This window comes from Pelodiscus sinensis, chromosome 9, assembly GCF_052426305.1.
Source record: "Pelodiscus sinensis isolate ZL-2025 chromosome 9, ASM5242630v1, whole genome shotgun sequence".
Taxonomy (NCBI): domain Eukaryota; kingdom Metazoa; phylum Chordata; order Testudines; family Trionychidae; genus Pelodiscus; species Pelodiscus sinensis.
The window spans coordinates 7,060,263-7,080,560 of NC_143060.1; the positions used below are offsets into that span (position 1 = coordinate 7,060,263).

At 43.9% G+C, this 20,298-nt stretch overlaps 1 protein-coding gene across 1 annotated transcript in view; it reads right to left on the reverse strand.

The window, feature by feature from the left end:
• Positions 1 to 470: 470 nt before the first annotated feature.
• TRABD2B (TraB domain containing 2B) overlaps positions 471 to 20,298 on the reverse strand; it is a 540,364-nt gene continuing 520,536 nt past the window's right edge. Inside the window, exon 7 of the mRNA XM_006126436.4 lies at positions 471 to 9,139. Within this exon, the coding sequence (XP_006126498.2) occupies positions 8,917 to 9,139 (223 nt within the window). The 3' untranslated portion in view covers positions 471 to 8,916. The remainder of the gene's footprint in view (positions 9,140 to 20,298) is intronic.

Sequence of the window (20,298 nt, forward strand, 5' to 3'; positions counted from 1 at the left end):
CCCAGAGCAGGCAGGCTGGGTCCAGGGATAGGAGGCTCGGTTTGGTGGGGCAATCCTGGGCCACGTCCCAGCCGATTGGGGCAGAGCGGGGCTGGCCCAGGTCTCTTCTGACAGAGGTGGAGCACCTGGGGCTCCTCTGGGTGGCTGATTTCTGCCCTGGGGCCCAAAATTGCTGTGGATGGGCCTGAAGCCACATCTTTGTCTGGTGTACCGTATATGAACGGGTGCTATTCCCACTGTTCACAATGGCTTCAAAGAAGGACGCCATTTTGTTGCAAAGCTTGCCGCCATTTCATGCATTTCCCACCCTGAAATGGCCGCCATGGCCAGGGAAAAGACTTCACCCTGTACCAAAGGCAGCTTTCCAATCCTGCCCTCCAAACTGGAGACGTGTTTTCAACCCCCACCTAGCTCCCAGCAGGAAGCGGCGGTTGTGGGGAAGAACCTCGGCATACAAGCTTTGCCTGCGGTGGATTTATAAAAGCTTTTATTCATATATTAGGCTACAAAAATATTTTGACAAAATAACATTAGAAAGCATCTGTTTAATTACACTCTTCAAGCACGCTGCAAAACAGGCCCCAAACGGGGGAGGAGGAAGCAGAACAGCAATAACAAAAAATCCTAGAAATATTTGACACACATTTGAAGTGGCAACTGAGAAATGCGCATCTTGAATTTCAGATGAAGACTGACCAACCCTCCTGCAGCAGCGTTAAGAGCGGGGAGGACTTCATGGAATTTCCCTAGCGTATGGCACCCGTTTAAAAGCTAGTCCCAGGGGTACAGCTACACCTGAGCCAGCTCTGCTTCAGAGACGTCAAGGCCAGCTAGGATCACTGTGATCATCAAGTCTGATTTCCTCTATAACATCCTGCAAATAATTCCTAACTTGGATCTTGTTAAAAAGAACATTCACTATTGCTTTTAAATGGCCAGTCTTGGAGGACCTCCATGCCCCTTGGCGAATTGTTCCAATGGTTAATTACAATCACTGTTACAAATGAACATCTTGTTTCCATCTGACTTTGTCTAGCTTCCAGCTGTTGGATTGTGTTAGACCGTTCTCTGCTAGACTGATGAGCCCAGAGCCGGCTTCTTCATAGTAAGGATGTAATAGTGTAGGCAATTAACCAATAAGCAAAAACGTATAGGTTATGCTATAGACTGCACACAAACCCCGCCTGTAATTTTTTTAGCAGGCTGGCTTGCAACCTGTCTCAATCCTGGTTTGTGATGGGCAGTGCTAGACCGAGCCATAGTTGCACCCTGGGCAGCGGGCGTACGGTGCATGCACAGCCCTGCCCCTGGGCCACTTCAATCAGGCGCCCCCCATATGTTGGCACCCTGGGCAACTGCCCAGCTAGCCCCCCCCTTAATCCGGCCTTGGTGATGGGTCCAGGACCAACCCCTGCTGTGGCTCTGCATTTAAAGTGTATTAGGAGCTGGCAGCCTGGCTCAGTTCCAGCTTACACTGTGTCCAGGAGCTCAGACCCTCTCCCCCGCAAACAGAGGCTGCTGCCACCCCTGTACCAGAGGCAGCAGGGTGGGGTGACGGGCAGGCACTCCATGAGGGGAGCTGCTTTTTAAACTGGCTCCCCTCATAGAGGAGCTCCCGTCTGGTACCCGGCGCTGCTGCTTCTGATACAGAGGCAGCAGCACAGAGCAGCAGGGGGTGCCTCGGGAGTGGGGCTGGAGTGCACTAGCTGCTGCCCCCGGGAACTATAAAATAGTCAAGTAACCAATAAGAAGTCATGAGGTTCCTCGACTATTCAATTAACTGATACCGAGCATCCCTAGTCCACAGGAGGGTTCGGGGAAGCCGGCCTAGGCCCTGTCCTTTGGGGGCCCCCGTGGCGGCTGCCTCAACCATCCTATGCATGGATCTGGTGCAGAGCACCACCTCCTGCACTCCCGGTGGTGGGAGCCGGAGCGGCCCAGCAACCTGCTCCACCCTGCCCGGACACGCCGCCTTCTCCCGGCCCGGTGCGTCCGGCTTCTCCACAGCAGCAGGCAGCAAAACAGGCCAGCCTGCGGGCGCTCCGGTTCCTGCTGCCATGGAAAAAGTGAGGCGCAGTGAGCTGGGAGGGCAAAGCAGAGTGGAGCAGGCTGCAGGGACACTCTGCTCCCACCGCCTTGGTGAGTGCAGGTGGGCAACCCCTGCTGCCATCCAGCTCCTGGGAAGTCCCCAACTTGGGGGGAAGGGGACGAAGCAGGGGCGTGAAGGGGTGCAGCAAGGGTGGAGAAGGAGCAAGACTTGGGGGAAAGGGTGGAACAGGGGCAGAGAGGGGGCAGGGGTGGAACAGAACTGGGACCTGTGGGGGAGTTACCCCCCTGCCCCGATCCCCTTCGGACAGCCCCAGATGAGCCCATGATCAAATATTGCTTCCCCACGTAGAAACTTACATGCTATTATCACATCATGCCTTATGCTTCTTGGCTTGCACTGGTGTACACCAAGAATGTCTTCACCAAATCATGCTGGTGCCAAAATTGGTGAATTGAGATCAAAATCAGGCAGCTGGATTTTTCTCCTGCTCAGAGCAGGTTCAAATTTGAAACTGAAATCCAGCCCACGCTATGTAAACAATGGGTAGAAATGCCAGAGGTGACTGAGGGTATGTCTACACTAGCCCCCTCGTTCGAACTAGGGTGGTTAATGTAGGCATTCAAGGTTGCAAATGAAGCCCAGGATTTAAATATCCCAGGCTTCATTTGCATCTTCCCGGGCACCGCCATTTTTAAATCCCCCTTAGTCCGAACTCCGTTCCCGTGGCTACACATGGCACGGAGTAGGTAGTTCGAATTAGGATCTCTAATTCGAACTACCGGTATACCTTGTTCCATGAGGAGTAATGGTAGTTCGAATTAGAGATCCTCATTCAAACTACCTACTCCGTGCCGTGTGTAGCTGTGGGTACGGAGTTCGGACTAAGGGGATTTAAAAATGGCGGCTCCCGGGAAGATGCAAATGAAGCCTGGGATATTAAATTCCCGGGCTTCATTTGCAACTTCAAATGCCTACATTAGCCTCCCTAGTTCGAACTAGGCGGCTAGTGTAGACATACCCTGAGTGACAATTTGGGATCAGGATAAGTATGCCGGGCTGATAGGTTTGAAAAAGCTAAACCTTCACCCTTCAGTTTCTCTGCCATAACTGTAACGCGCTGTGGACAAGTGATGCCTTAAATAGATGATGCTTTGTAATGAAACACCTGGTCATGCCAATACACTGATCGCTGCCTTCAGGATGGCTTGCCTTCCTCACTCGCTTACCAGCACAATAGCAACAAGATTATAGAAACACACAGCACCCATACTGAGTCATACTGCTTGTAACGGAGTTTGCTGGACGGGACAGGGAGGCTCAAGATGGGGTATTTGGACACGTATCTAGAGCATAGTTATCGTTCATCCTGTTCCGCAGCCATTGTCTACAGAGTTCCAGGAAGACAATAGCATTATTCAATAGCCCGAGGACTTGAACCAAAAAGATGCCATTCACAAAACACAATGCATCTTCTACATGATCTTTAAATTGCAGTGCATTTTGCCAAGGGAAATGATTAACAAAATAAAATAGAGTCCCCTTGCTCTTTTGGTTGTGGGATTGTCCAGGTTCATAGAATCACAGAGCTAGAAGAGACCTCAGGAGGTCATCAAGTCCAGCCCACTGCCCAAAGCAGGACCAATCCCAACTAAATCAACCCGGCCAGGGCTTTGTCAAGCCAAGATGTAGAAACCTTTAGGGATGGAGATTCCACCCCTTCTTAAGTAACCCATTGCAGTGCTTCACCACCCTCCTAGCGAAGTAGTTTTTCCTAATATCCAACCTAGACCTGTCCCAAGGTAACTTGAGACCATTACTCCTTGTTCTGCCATCCATCAACTACTGTGAACAGCCTCTCTCCATCCTCTTTGGAACCTCCCTTCAGGAAGTTGAAGGCTGCTATCAAATCTTTCCTCTCTAGTTCAGCTCCCACAAAACCTGACTGGTGCCAAACCAGAGAATTTGCTGAACTGTGGAAGGTCAATGTTGTCTAGCAGCGTTACCAACACTTCCACTGTTTGCTGGGTTCTTAGAAGGCTGGGCTTTTAGAAGGATTTAAATATCCCACGTTCCATTAGCATGATCTCGCCGGCATGTTACTACACTCAACAGCTGTTCCGAAAGTGAAAGTGCTCGTTGGGACGCGTTAGTTCGAACCAAACCCCTTGGTTCAAACTAACGTTACTCCTCATTTTTTGAAGGTGCGCACTTCCACTTTCGGAACAGCTGTTGAGTGGAGTGACGCGCCGGCGAGATCATGCTAATGAAGCATGGGATATTTAAATCCCTGCTTCATTAGCAATTTCGGTCGCCTACATTTGCATCCCTACTTCGAATTAGGCTGCAAGTGTAGACACATCCTATGGGACTGCAGTAAACTTGGCCATGCTAATGATAAGTGGACAACAAGCTAACTAACAGTCATGGCAGACCACAGATGTCGCCAGAACAGAAAGTGCCAGACTAGACCAGTTCAACATGTACATTCCTTTTGGCAAAAAATAGCAGCTCAATAGTTAACTGGCATAAGTCGCAATATCGCAGTTAGATATAGGGGAGAGGGTACTAAAATATTGATTTTAGCCTAGGATACAGCTATGAGACTAAATCAGAAAAGTGTCACATTTGGATTCAACAATGCCTAAATCTTGGCCCTGAGTAGCACAAATCTCAGGAAATCTGGCGATTCCATGTGATTCCCACATGCAAACCGTGTCACCAACTCTTATCATTGTAGTATGAGTTTTGTGGTATTTAGTGGTTTTGATATCTTGGTGTGGCTAAAATCCCCAGCTCCTGGATTCAGGTGACACGAGGTTCTCAGTTTTCATAAGAGAAAAAAATCAGCTTCCAGCCCTCTTGGTTGCTGAGCAGTGCTGGAAAATATGAACCCTAAAGACTCAAAGAAGAGAATGAAAATAAAATCGCAGTGCAGCTGGTAGTATGTGGTTATGACTATTCTGAATCCAGCTTGTTTTCTCTCTGAATTATATAGACACTCTCCAAACTCATGTGGAAAATTCATGACATTAACATGGCCCATCTGAATAAAGAATCTTTCAGAAACAGAGCCACATACTATGTAGTATTAATGTATTTTTTATTAGTATTGGGCTGACAGTTAATTACTAAATATTCCATTTTTGTCTATGCTAGGAAGTTTTATTTATAGTCCTTTCCATATTTTCTGCTATGGTTTAAAACAGTTGATTGGAACCAGTTAGCTGGACAGAGGTCTATACACTAAAGCATACAGCAAATATTATCAAATTAATCAGGGAACCCCAATGATAATAACTTCAGCACAGTTCTCACAAGTCCAAGGAAAGCTTGATCAGCCAGTACTGGGTCCTCCTCCTCCTTAGTTCCAGCTTCAAAATGGCCTTCAAAACAGCTAATGATGAATTAAATAGCTACAGGTTGAACCTCTGTAGTCTGGCACTCTCTGTTCTGGCAACATTGTGGTCAGCATGATTGTAGTTAGCCGGATGTCCACTTATCATGGATGTGGCCAAGTTTCCAAGCTTGTTTAGAGCCACCAGTCCTGGTTCGCTTGGTTCTGAGCTGTTATTTCACTCGACTTTACCTTCTAAGAGCCCAGTAAGCAGGAGAAGTCTTGGTAATGCTGCTAGACAATATTGATCTCCAATGGCTTGGCAAATTCTTCAGTCTGGCACTGGTCAAGTACCCAGGGTGCTGGACAAGAGAGGGTCAGCCTGTATCTGATTCTACTTTTCCACATGAGAAAGTTGCTCTAGAGATGTTCTAGGACTGTGAATTGGAGGGAAAGTGGCCAAATTGTGAATGGGAGGGGAGGTCTCCAGGAGGAAGTCTCTGTGGAAAATATGGACCACACTATGAAATTTGAACATCCAAGTATAGAGCAATTCAACAAACGGTGGCAATGCCTATTTCCCATGAAGGTATAGATGAACTCTTGGGAAGTGTCAGGTATAGCTGAAATATATATAGAATAAATATTGTAATATGTGTGCTCTTATCCTATAGGAGAGAAAATCAAAACTACTCAGCCGCATGTCATAGGCTTTATAATGCTAATGACGACTCTCCTTTGGCTCAGATGGTAGGGAGCCAGGCTTTTGGAGCAGGAAGGTCCGTGTTCTAGCCATTCTGCCATGATGACGTTCTAGTTGACTATGAGGTGCCTTAGATGTTCCTAGACTTGCAACAGTGCAACAACAACAACAACAACAACAAAAGCAGTAGGGTCCAATGGATAAGACAGTGGTCTCAGAGTTATAAGACTTAATGCCATTCCTAGCTCTGTCACCGACATGTAAGCTGAGACAATCACTTCAGCTGTGTGAACTTCTTTTTCTGTCTCTCACATTTTCTCTGTCTTCTCCATTTAGATTGTAATTTTTTTTTGGAGCAGGGATGGTCACTCTCTATGCATTTGTACAATATCTAGGTCCTGGAAGACCCAGCTGGACCCCCTGTGTGCCATGCTACTATATTACAAGTAATAATAATCCTGTTTTGTTTTACTTTTTCCCCCTCTATGCTTTTAAACCTGTATTACCTGCAAGTCCATTTACGGTGGGATTGCTTATTTTTGAATGAGTTCACAGTTCGCAGTCCAGATGATCTGTTCATTGTGTTGAAACAGCCAGAGAGCCCTCCCGGCTGAGGGGCAGTAAGGTTGAATTTGAAGGCTTTCAAAGGCATTATATTCAAATGAAGTTCTCCACAGTGTAAGAGCTCAAATAAAGCTGTAACGGAAGTTCCTAAAACATGTTTCCAATATGCGGCCCAGTGCAATAAATATCATGCAAAGCGAATGGCTTCCTTCCAAAACCAACATCTCTAATCTTCCACATGCCAAAATATACAATGGAAAAATATGCATGAGATTGGCTTGAAGCTCTCATTGGGGCAAAGGTCAATGTCTTCCATTTCACCTGAAGCGTTCTGTGCTTGCCCTGGCAAAACAGGCCTAGCTCACGAGGCAGTGGACCTGCTTGGGTTTGTACCGTTTCTCTAAAAATAAAAATTGAATGTGCTGCAAAACTGTTTCAGTTTGGTTATTTTGTGTTTTCTCCAAAAAAGTGTTTTGATTAAAACATTTCAACCAGCTCTACAAACCAAACTATCTTTTGGCACGACTAATTCTCAATGAGGACTATGCTCAGGCAAGGTTTTGTATGTTATGTCTCTTTTTCTCCAGCTCAGTTTTCCAAAGGGTATGTCTACACTGCAACACTATTTCGAAATAACTAGCACTATTCCGAAATAACTTAGTTTGCGTCTGTATAGCAGGCAGTTATTTCAAAAGTGTCAAAATACTGTCAAGCTGGAGAACTTCTTACTCTGACTCCTGTAAACCTCGTTGTACGATGAGTAAGGGGAGTCGGAAGAAGAGAGCTCTATTTTGAAATAAGTGCTGTGTGGACGCTTCCTATTTAGAAATAAGCTATTTTGAAATAAGATAAGGAATTGATGCAGATCAATTTGCATAGCTTATTTTGAGTTAAGCTCTGCAGTAGAGACATACCCCAAATATGTTTGGAATTATGAACAAGAGATGGACTTTTTTCCACCACTGCCAAGCTCAAAACTGGCTACCTAGATAGATATCCAAAATCACAACTGGTGTGAATTGGCATAGCTCTGTTTAACTCAACAGTGCAGCCATGGTCTACCCCAGCTGAAAATCTGGTTCTTCTGTTTTCATGCTCTTCTAAGAAGCAAATCCAAAACCCATTAAAAGGACAAAATCCAAGGTCCACTGACATCAATGGAAGTCTAATGGTATTGGATCAGCTCAGAATCCAATACCAAGAAAGTAGCCATGTATTTCACAGCAACAGGATCATAGCAACAAAGGTGAATTTTAAGATGTTTCTGCACCCTGGCTTGCTCTGGAGGACATGTGGCCACAGCGTTATCGACTAGCATGATATTAAACATTTAAATATAGTGGGTAGGCCACATTCTGCTCTCATTAGCACTTGGGTAAATCTAGTGAGGCGTCACACTCATGCAAAAAGTATGTGACAGGAGAAACCAACTCAGCAGAGTTACTCCAGACTGATGCCAGGCATTTTCACGAGGAAAAAGGTGAGACCTTGACTGGAGTTAGCTACCATGATGCATTAGTTTGTTAATCCTAGTGAAGACAACACACTCTGCACTTGTCTTACAAGTTAGCAGGTTGAGTGAGAGGCAATGGGGGAAGCTTAGTGATTATCTTGATTTGCCAAGTCATGTGAACACCACCAAAAATGTTTCCTTCACTAGGATTTTACCTCGGGTTCACAAATTCGAGTGAAGTGATGTCAAGGCCACAGACAACATGACTTGTCTAAAATATGTCTAAAACATGCTAAATGGATATATCCCCCTTCACCCACTAATCTCACAAATTTCTCTCAGGGAGGGTTCATGTAACATTGCAATGACAAAAACACATACTTGAGTATCCTTTTGTTGACATATTGGTTATAAAACAAATATAGAAAATATTAATTTATCTGTTTCACCATTACTACTGTATAATGGGGATGTTATTAATATATCCAATACCAACAAAAATAAGTTTACCAGTTGAATAAATACGTTTTTTCTATTTCATTTTTATATATATGAACACATATATTTTACAAAGCCCCATAGCACTATGGGAAATAAAGATCCTTCTACAAAAAAGAAGATGTAAGTCAGTGTTATAATAAAGCTTTAGAGTTTCAAAATATATCTGGGCTAAGAGACAAAACCAGCTAGAGGCACTACCATTTCTCCTCAGTGAGAAGGTCCAGGTTGGAACCGTGGCTGAGGGAACAACCCACTCTTCCATAAAGTATTTCTGTTCTCCATTGTAGGTATTGCACATAATCCTAGGTTGGTCAGGAAGGCCTCAAAAAACTCAGGAGAAAAGACGCTATTGGCACATAGAAAGAAGCAGTTATGGATGGAACCAATGTGCTGTCAGGTGCTGAGCTTTTTGGCTGATGGTGGAACGGGAGATCTGAACGTGGTCTCTGATCCAGTTGGTCTGAAAACCAAACGGGAGGATTGACTGTGATGTAGCCATTGGTTATCCTGATGTTTGAAGGTAGCGTGGTTGTGCTAGGAGAAAGGACAAGAGAACAAAATTAAACAGGATTCTTTTTTCAACAAACAAGAATTTGCTGAGTCCATAATCTTCCTAATGAGTAACAGTGTTGTCTTCAAATCGTCATTGTCAAGTCCAAGTCGAGTCTCAAGTCATTACAGTTCGTCTCAAGTCGAGTCTTGAGTCCCTAAAGTCACTTTCGAGTTGCGTCCCAAGTCGAGTCTCAAGTCTTAATTTAAAAAATGTCAAGTCACTTTTGTACAAGACATCAATATCAGCATTTTCGGACAATTTTTTCACCAAGTCAATTTAACAAAATTAGCAAGTCTCAAGTCGAGTCTCAAGTCACAAACAATGAACCCGAGTTGAGTCTCAAGTCGAGTCACCTAGGCGACTGAAGTCGGACTCGGGTTCAAGTCGTGGGACTCGAGTTAACAACTCTGATGAGTAATAATAACCAGAGTTTGTACATCTATAGCTTCTTCTCATAGAAGAGTTCCCTGTGCTAATTATTGCACCACCTCCCTGTAAGAAAGGTACAATTCATTTGCTTTTCTTGGGGATGTTTGCAGTGGACGGGTGGAACAGAAACACCAGGGAAGTGACTTACCTGATTTATCCTACTGAAAAAGTCAGAAATAGGAGACATAACTCTGATCACTTTGCCACACCTCTATGTGCAACCCTGGATGTGTGAGTGTTTCTTCAAGGTCTTGTTATTCAAAACAATATACAGTGAAACCTTTGTTATCCGGCACTCTGTTAACCAGAAAACTTTGTTAACCGGCATTGTCCCCAGCCTCAATATTGTCACATTTTCAGGTGCCCAGACCTGGCTTGGTCTACCATGATTGGCTTAACAATTTTTTATTTAAGAAGTACTAATCATCTCAAAATAGAAATGTGAGACCAACTGCCTCACACTACAAAACTACCAATATTAAAAACTTGAGTTTTATTATTATTATCCATTAGATTATCCTAGGTTGATGGAACCCTCAGATAACCGGAATTTTTAGATAACCGGAATGCCCTAATCCCCGAGCGTGCCGGATAACACAGGTTTTACTGTACTAGAAATGGGACTCAAGGGAGCTATGTCAGGCTATGCCAACTGAGGTCTGAGCTAATAATTACATGACTGATTATTCACTGAACTTTTGAAATAAATACAAAAAAACCCAACCTATTTCCCATTGGGTTGGGATTTAGGGTAGATATGTTGTTAGGACTGTCACAATGCAGGGCAACTGCACCTTTTCCCCCTTTTGGGGCCAGGTCTACACTAGCCCTGAAAGGTCGGCTTATGGTACACAATTCCAGCTATGTAAAATACATAGCAGCATTCATACAGTGGGAGGCCTGTCGGCTTCCCTACTCCTTGTGACTGCAAGGGGTTCAGGCACCAACTGGAGCTGCCCTCAGTGTTTGATTTACAGGTCTATGCTTGACCCACTCAACTGAATGCCAGAACGTTGATCTCCGGCGTGGCGAGTGAAGATGTGCCCTTGGTCCACCAAAGGCTCTTACCCTTAGGCCGCTTGGCTTCCCAGCCATCACTTCTCTTGGGTACAGACATGCACCTCCCTCTTGACTAAGGTATTTTCAGGCTCAGTTTCCTTTCCCCAGAAAGTTAGACTGCCTAAACAAGCCTGCTTTGCTTTTCTTCCCGGAGGCTAATATCAGCATAATTGCCTATGATTTTAAGGGACCGCATGGCTCTGCTGAAGCAAGCACATTTATCTGTAAGATAAAAGCACGCCAGAGAAAACATATTAAAACAATCAAAGCACCTACATGCTTGCTCATAAGTCCGGAGTCCAGCCCTCCTACTCCACAAGAACTCCAGAGCCCTTCCAACCCTTCCCGAAGCATTGGGATGTCCCTTGGATAGAACGCCCTCTCTGTCCGCCGGACTCAAAAGAAGGCCTTGAATCAGGCTAAATTCAGACTAATCCAAAAGTCCTTTCTGCATCGGTTGGAAAATCCACTCTGAACTAGCAGCACCCCACTTTTTATAGTTCCTGGAGGGGCTGTGCTTACTCTCTCCCCTAGACTTACATACAGTGCCTGGCTGGTCCGCAATGCTACATACATTAACACAGTCATATCTCCCAAAGGTATTGCAGGAAACCACCCTATATGTGACAAGGATCAAATTCTAGTCCAAAGTCAAAAGCCCTCTTTGACTGTGTTTTTGCTCTTAGATCAGGGGTGGGCAAAAGGAACTGTATGGGCCAGATCCAGCCCACCAAGCGGGTGGATCCGGCCCATGGAGGCCCTGCTGCTCCCCTGCCCCCAGGCCAATTAGGGTCTGGGGGCAGGAGAGCTGCGTGAAGCTTCCTTCACCCTGCCCCAGCCCTGTAAAGAGCCCATGGCACTTCAAAGTACTATGTGCTCCTCGCAGGGCAGGAGGAGGCTCCCTGCGCTCCCCGCCCCCAGGCCCTGATTGGCCTGGGGGTGGGGGGACGTGCCAAGCCTGTTCCAGAGCATGGGTGCCTAGTGGGAAAGGGGGGACAAAGGGGCTTCCCCACCCCCAGACCAATCATGGTCTGGGGGTAGGATAGTCATGCCCCTTCCTGTTTAGGTCCTGCCCTTTCTGGGGTGGCCCGGGGTTACTTCAAAAATTTTTGAAGAGGCCACTGGGCAAAAATTATTGCCCACCCCTGCCTTAGATGGTAAACCCCATGTCGGACAGAAGCTGCTTCTATGCAATGAACATCATCAAATACACGATCAGCCTTCAGTAATTAAAAAGCATTCATGGGCTCTGGTGTGACAGCTTTAGTCAACTACAGCAAATACTGGAGCATCTATGCGAGATTATCCTCTTCGAAGCAGAGCATTTTCCTGGCCAACAAGGTGAAAAGTGAGAGACACGCCTGTGACAATGTAATGTGAGAGCTGGTATCCACAGATTCGCTCCATTATTTTCTTAAATCAACAGTGAAACAGGACTGCAAGGCAGTAAACAGCCCTGTTAGCTACATTTCTCCTGGGGCAGGTCACAAGTACACCACTTTAAAAAGAGGGATGTAAAGAGGGAAAAGCATTTGAATAAATTCTAATAAAAGAACCCCCAAACACAGGTAACAGAATAATCTGTGGCCAGAGTTGCCATTGGCATAAACAAGAGTCAAACAGTCAGAGCCATACTGATTCACACTGGGTGTGTGTGCCAAAAAAAATCACAGACAAAAGGATCAACAGCTAACCAGGAGGATAAGACTGGAACAAATCTCTTGAGTCATCAAATCCAGTTGCCTGCTATTTCAAGCAACCACATTGTATAATCCCGTTCATTAATGTATCAAACTTCATCTCGAAACCAGTTAGGTTTCTTGCTTCTTCTACTCCTGTTCCCGAGTTGCTTTTCTCTGACAGTTAGAAACCACCTTCTAATTTCCAGCATGAATTTATTCACGGTCAGTTTGTGCCAATCGGTTCTTGTGCCAACATTATCCTTTGGCGTACATAGCTCTTCACCCTCCCTGGAACTTAACTCCCTGGTGGATTTATACAGAGCAATTAGATCTCCTCTCAATGTTCCTTTTGTTAGCCGAAACAAGTCAAGCTCTGTTAGTTTGCTCTCTAACTGCACGTATGCAGCACAGATCTAGAACTCATTTGCATTGGATCCAAACAGACTGATCTCTTCCTTTTGAGCAAAACCAAAATGACCATTAGCAATTAATATTAAGGGTTATAGATTCCATCAAGGCCAGCTAAAAAAGTCTGGAGTAGATAATACAATTTCAAATTCTGTAATAATAATAATAATAATAATAATAATAATAATAATAATAATAATAATAATAATAATAATAATATGACCAGGTCTGATTCCCTTCACTAGAGGGCAGTATTAAACATACACATCAGGCAGTACCTTACGAAAGACATTAGATCGGAGTACAATGTCACACTTCCATTCTGGGTTTTGTGATAACTCCGTTCTTTCTCCACACCTATGTTTCATAGTCTCATTTGTTTTTCCCAAAGGGATTTTTTTTGTAAATGTATGTTGCCTTATTATTCCCAGAATGTATATCACCTGCTATTGTTGGCTAGAATTAAAGTTAACAGATGCAAAATTAATTAGAGTAAAACATTCATTTGAAGAAGACACATGTCCAGTACAAATTAGGGACATGGGAATTGTCAGAAAAATGGTCCATCTTGTCAGTACCATGTCTGAGAGTGACTAGTAGCAGATGTTCCAAAGAGGGAGAACCCTCCCATGAGGAGAATTCTAAAATCACCTGATTTAGGACAAAATTCCATCCTAACCCTAGGCAGCCAGTCGATGGGTAATGTCCTGAAACATGAGGCTTCATATCCCTTCTATGGAACAGCCAGCATGGATTTGTAAAGAACAAATCATGTCAAACCAATCTGATAGCTTTCTTTGATAGGATAACAAGCCTTGTGGATAAGGGAGAAGCGGTGGATGTGGTATACCTAGACTTTAGTAAGACGTTTGATAAGGTCTCGCATGATATTCTTATCAATAAACTAGGTAAATACAACTTAGGTGGGGCTACTATAAAGTGAGTGCATAACTGGCTGGATAACCATACTCAGAGAGTAGTTATTAATGGTTCACAATCCCGCTGGAAAGGCATAACAAGTGGAGTTCCGCAGGGGTCTGTTTTGGGACTGGCTCTGTTCAATATCTTCATCAACGATTTAGATATTGGCATAGAAGGTACGCTTATTAAGTTTGCAGATGATACCAAGCTGGGAGGGGTTGTGACTAATCTGGAGAATAGAGTCATAATTCAAAATAATCTGGACAAATTGGAGAAATAGTCTGAGATAAATAGGATGAAGTTTAATAAAGACAAATGCAAAGTGCTCCACTTAGGAAGGAACAATCAATTTCACACATACAGAATGGGAAGCGACAGTCTGGGAAGGAGTACAGCAGAAAGGGACCTAAGGGTTATAGTGGACCACAAGTTAAATATGAGTCAGCAGTGTGATGCTGTTGCAAAGAAAGCAAAAATGATTCTGGGATGTATTAACAGGTGTGTTGTGAGCAAGACATGAGAAGTCATTCTTCCGCTCTACTCTGCTCTGATTAGGCCTCAATTGGAGTACTGTGTCCAGTTCTGGGCACCGCATTTCAAGAAAGATGTGGAAAAATTGGAGAGGGTCCAGAGAAGAGCAACGAGAATGATTAAAGGTCTAGAGAATATGAGCTATGAGGGAAGGCTGAAGGAATTGGGTTTGTTTAGTTTAGAAAAGAGAAGATTGAGGGGGGACATGATAGCAGTTTTCAGGTATCTAAAAGGATGTCATAAGGAGGAGGGAGAAAACTTGTTCATCTTGGCCTCTGAGGATAGAACAAGAAGCAATGGGCTTAAACTGCAGCAAGGGAGGTTTAGGTTGGACATTAGGAAAAAGTTCCTAACCGTCAGGGTAGTCAAACACTGGAATTGCCCAGGGAGGTTGTGGAATCCCCATCTCTGGAGCTATTTAAGAGTAAGTTAGATAAATGTCTGTCAGGGATGGTCTAGACAGTATTTGGTCCTGCCATGAGGGCAGGGGACTGGACTCGATGACCTCTTGAGATCCCTTCCAGTCCTAGTATTCTATGATTCTACATTGTTATCCTCTCTTTTGTAACTTTGAGTCCTCTTATTGTTGCTAAAAGTGTTTAATAGTTTAACAGAGAAACAAGGCGGGTGAAATAACTGCCCAATATATGTTCCAAGAGACCACTAAAAGATATCTCTTTATGCAGAAGTCACTCCAATAAAAGATACTAGCTAATATTGTGGGACCAATATGGCTATACTTACACTGCAAATAAAAGCTTAACATACATTTATTGACCATAACTTAGCAATAACTATTGTAGAGTCGTATCCACAGCACAGTTGTTATTCTCTATTTGTGTTTGTGTAACATTGATGAATAGATATTTAAATGAAAAATAATAGTTTTCAAATTAAACCTAAGGCCAGGATTGTCAAACTGGTCTAAGGGGATCAGGCACTCTATTGAACTGCATTGGGATCTGGGCCCCTAGTAATCCTTAGGAAATTTCAGCCTCAGGCTAAAATTTTCAAAAATGATCAAGTGAGGGAGGAATCGAACGCCCCATTTTCAAACGTGCCTCAGGGTCAGATTTACAAAGGGTACTTAGGCTGTGTCCAGACTCAGGGTTTTTTTCGAAAAAAGTAGGCTTTTTTCGAAAAAACTTCCCCTGCGTCCAGACTCAAGCCGCGTCTTTCGAAATTAATTCGAAAGAACGCGGCTTTTCTTTCAATGGCGGTAAACCTCATTTCACGAGGAAGAACGCCTTCTTTCGAAAGTTCCTCTTCCGAAAGAAGGCGTTCTTCAATGTAAATAGGGCTTCTTCGAAAGAGAGCATCCAGACTCACTGGATGCTTTCTTTTGAAAAAGCAAGATGCTTTTTCGAAATTTCTCCGTGCAGTCTAGACGCACTCTTTCGAAAGAGGCTTGCAGTCTAGACATAGCCCTAGGTACCTAAAGATGCAGGTAGGCACTAAGTGGTCTTTTTTTACAAGTGCATAGACACCTAATTCCCTATGCAGGGGAGGGGAAGAGAACCCAGCTTTTCAGTGAAAAAACTTTCTGCGGAAAAGTGAAAATTTGGATTCAGACATGCCACCATGAGAGCTTCACGGGAGTTGCTGTTTGAATGCCTCCTTCCCCCATTCTCTTCCATGGATCAGGTTCTCCCACCAACATATCTCTCTCATGATGTCTCCGTTAGCTCAGCAGTCGTGGTTCATTATGGGACTTGTTGGTCATGGTGCATCATGGGAGATGAAGTATAGCTGGAGAACCTGGCCCATGAAGAAGAATGAGGATTGGCGTCACCCTCACTACTACTTCCATGAGGCATCACAGCTGGTACTGTTGAATAAAACAGTGTTCAGGTACCAGTAAAAAATTTCTATTTTCTGCCACAATGATTCTTTTTCTTTTTTGATAAAAGGTTGAAACTTTCCACAAAAAAAGCAGACACATGCCAGAATTCTCCCCTCAGAAACCAGTGCCTTTATCACACCAGCGCATCCAAGGGCTGTAAAAAGGCCTACACAGTAGTCCTTCAAGGGCAGTACCTTGGTGTACTTGCAGATTAGTGTGGAGGGGCTTGTCCTATCTTCTCTTGTGCACCTCATTCATCCCCTGGCCAAAGCAGAATTGTTCCATATTGGAGAGTTTTGGCCATGCTAAAATGCCTTCAGCAAAATGTATGCCAGAGCATGTAATAAATGGGCAACATTTGGCAGAGCTGGGATTGAAATTCTTTCCCCCTTTCCATTTACGCAATTGTTATACAAATCTGGAAACTTCCCAGTTTCTCCGAGCCAAATGACCTGCTATAGCATCACGTTCACAAGCTTGCACTTTTGATCAGAGGATATGGCAACTTTAAAATCAGTGTGGTGGCCATTCACGGCCCCCCAGCCTTAACATGGGTGGAGACCCTTCCTCCAAAAAGCAGCAAACACACAGACCTCAGACATTTCGCATGCATGTACCTGACTTGAAATATATGAACAGTCCCATTGACTTCACTTGTTTAAAACTGGGCACATGTTTAAGTACTTGCACACCAAAATGAAAACACACACACACATAATACTTTTGATTTGGGTGATCAATTCTGTTTTCATTTTAGTACTTGAGGGGTAGCAAAACTACAGTTCTATTTTTCTCTGGCTCAGCTTGTTCTTACAAAACTGGTCACATAATTGGCAATACGTATTGGTGTTGCAATAGTAGAATCCATAGAATTGACAAGTTGTAGGCACAACCTTTGCTCTTAGCACCTCTTGTGAATTTCAAATATCCTCTACACCAAGCAGAAGTTCTTTCCTGGACATAGTGTCTTTCAGATGGTGTATACAGTTGAAACCTGGTTGATAACACCTAGCTCTTATGCAGGGCTTTTCATCCCTACCTTTCAAAGCGCTTTACAAAGGGGGTCAGTATCATTATTCCCAGTTTACCTAAGGGGAAACTGAGGCACAGAGTTCAATGCTGCCTAACTCACTAAGGCACTTTTGAAAACCTTGCTAGGCACAAATCTCCACTTTTAGGTTCCTATATCCTTTGAAAATTGGGCCTAAAATTACTTTTGAGCAAATCAGAGACAGACCAAGGTATGGAACTGAGGTCCAGTTCTCTGTCATAGCTTCACTGTGGCACCTTCTTAACAAAGGGTACGTCTAGACTACCGGGTTTTGTCGACAGAAGTTTTGTCGACAGTATCTGTCGACAAAACTTCTGTCGACAAAGAGCGTCCAGACACATTGAGTTCTGTCGATAAAGCAAGCTGCTTTGTCGACAGAACCCTGTAGTCTAGACGCAACCCTACAGGCAATAACACCTTCTGTCGACAGAAGGTGTTATGCCTCGTAAAATGAGGTATACCAGCGTCGACAAAACTGCTGAGTTCTGTCGACGTTATGTCGACAGAACTCAGCGGTAGTGTAGACGCTGGTATAGTTTTGTCGACAAAAGTCGACTTTTGTCGACAAAACTCAGTAGTCTAGACACACCCAAAGAGAGGGACATGAAAAGGTCTAGCTTCAAAATGAGCAAATGTATCCGTCTACCTCCGTTACCCATGCAGTTTCAGGTGTCAATAGTATTGTCATCACCTCCTGGCCAAATATTTCCATCCAGCAAACTTTCCAGTCACAGGGCTCCCTTTCAGATCAATGGGAATTCCACGCACAGAAGGGTTGAAGGGTGCCCAAAGATTCTATGTGCGGTTGCTGTATCACATGAAACAGCTGCTACGTTTCATCTTAAAGATGGGTGAAGTTCAGTGGTGGGTGAGTGATACTTTTAGACAGTTTACAACCGTGGTGTCCAACCATTTGGTTGGTGTCCAACTGTAGTGGCTACTGCTCTAGCGAACTCGCCACATTATTCTGAAAATGTAAATAATATAGTAGTGGCTACTGCTAGAGCCAACTAGCTACACTCAGACAGCCAAATAGCCACATATGGCTAGTGGCTAGAGTGTTGGACATCACAGGTTTACAAAGTATGTTGGGACCCATCTGAATGAAAGCATTAAGTAAATATATGGCAATTATTGTTAACCAAGCTACATAATAATGTGTGCAAGCCCAGAGTTTGGTTTTCTTTATCTGGCCAATGTGTGCAAGCCCAGAGTTTGGTATCTGGCAAAAAGAGGTCATAGATGACATGTCAACAGAGACTGTGCCTTAAAAAATGGAGTTTGCAATCAAAAGACCAAAGCACTGGTTAGTTGCAACGATGTTTCTGTCAAAATGCGCCATAATATCATTCCTGGTTCAAGTCTGTGATTTGGCGTTGATCTCTTCTTTTTTAAAATGATTTTCAGTATGTGCTCCCTATTCATTTTGAAAACAAAAGCTCAATCATGGTTGCATTTGTTTTGTATTTTATCCACAGATGGGGAAAGAGTCAATCAAATTATTTTCGTGGTGGCTTTTTCAGATCCGAAATAATGTTCTTTTTTTTTTTTTTTTTTTTGGAAAGGAAGGGCTGTTTCCCTGGGATCTAACTGGACTGTTTTGTGTCTCACTAAAGACTATTCAATAAGATTCACAGGCTCCTTGGACAAGCCACATGCAGGATGATGGCTGCTATGCTGTTTAGATGTTCTATAACTTCACAAGAAGAATATGTTGAGTACTAAAGGAAAAAAGGCATAACAAAAGTGAAAGCCAGACAAATTCAAATGAGAAATATGGCACAGGTTCTTTAACAGGGATGGTGACTAGCCATTAGAACAGAGAGAAATGGGGGATCCTCCATCTCTTGAAGTCAAGATTTCAATGCTTTTCTGAGAGAGGCTTTGATCTGACACAAGTTTTTGGGCTCAATGGAGGACAAGGTTGGTGACCCCACAAAACACACACAAATGTGTTTTGTTAAAGAAAGTGTATCTGTTTTAAAGGGTTAAGTTTTGGGAAAAAAGGAAAATTAATAGGCCAAAATGTAAGGAGATTTTTTAAAACTTTGGTTGGTGGGGAGCAGGAGCCCCCCTTGTTGGAGACCAAAGATCTACCCATGTCTACTAGGGAGACACTGTATCGCAGCATCTATACTGCACAGGTCCAATCTTTCCAGAAGTTGAGCACTCTGGCTTGGATACAGCACTTGATAGTCCTCAGTTTTAAATACAATATTTACATGCTCAAAATGAAACACACGGGGTGCAGCTACGCAGCAGCGGTATTTCAGAATAACAGCCGTTATTCCGAAATAACAACGCGAGCATCTATACAGCAATTCCGTTGTTTCAAAATAAATTCGAAATAATGGATTATTTATTCCAACTTCTGTGAACCTCCTTCCATGAGAAATAATGCTTATTGTGAAATAGCTATTTCGGAATAGCAGTAGTGTGGATGCTCCACTGCTGCTATTTCGAATTAGCTCCTCCCCAGACTAATTACTCCTCAGTGCCTCCTGGGGCTCTAAATCAAGGTAGCACATCCACATTAGGGAAGCCTGCCTCAGACTAATTTTGAGGCTGCCCTGTAGTGTAGATACCCTATTTTGGAATAAGGAATTTTGGAGTATTTCTCCTGGAATAGCTTATTTCGAAATAAGCGTGCAGTGTAGATGTACCCTTACATGCCTTGCTGCAGGAGGGGCAGTCCATAGCACCTTTTGCAGGGTTCAGTTCACAGAAAATAACTTGAACGGCCTTAAAGATACCAGTGATGGTCCTTTCTGGTCTGGAGAGGTCACTATTCATTAATGGGGCCATTATGACCTGGCTTTGTGTCTGAATGAGGGGAAGCAATGTTGTCGTCTGGAATGTGGCCTACAAGGTAGATATAGGACTTGCTACTGACACAATGAGATGTCTATTGGTCTCTGTTCATGCCAAGGGTCTTTGAAGACCAGATCCATGGATATTTCCCATATCTCAGTCCTCCGTGCTTTTGTGCTTTCCATTGCTGGGATCAATGCTATGTCACAGGGCAAAGTTAAGGGTACAAGAGCCAGTGATGCACCATGCTCCTATGGTCTGAGCAGCTACAACTTGGAAATCTTAACAGGCTGCCGCTGAGGATAACAGCCCCCTTTGGGCATGGTTGTAATGGAAACCACATTTCCACCTGCTCTGTTGATCAAATGTTTTGACTGTGCGAGAAACTGACAATGAACCCTTTCC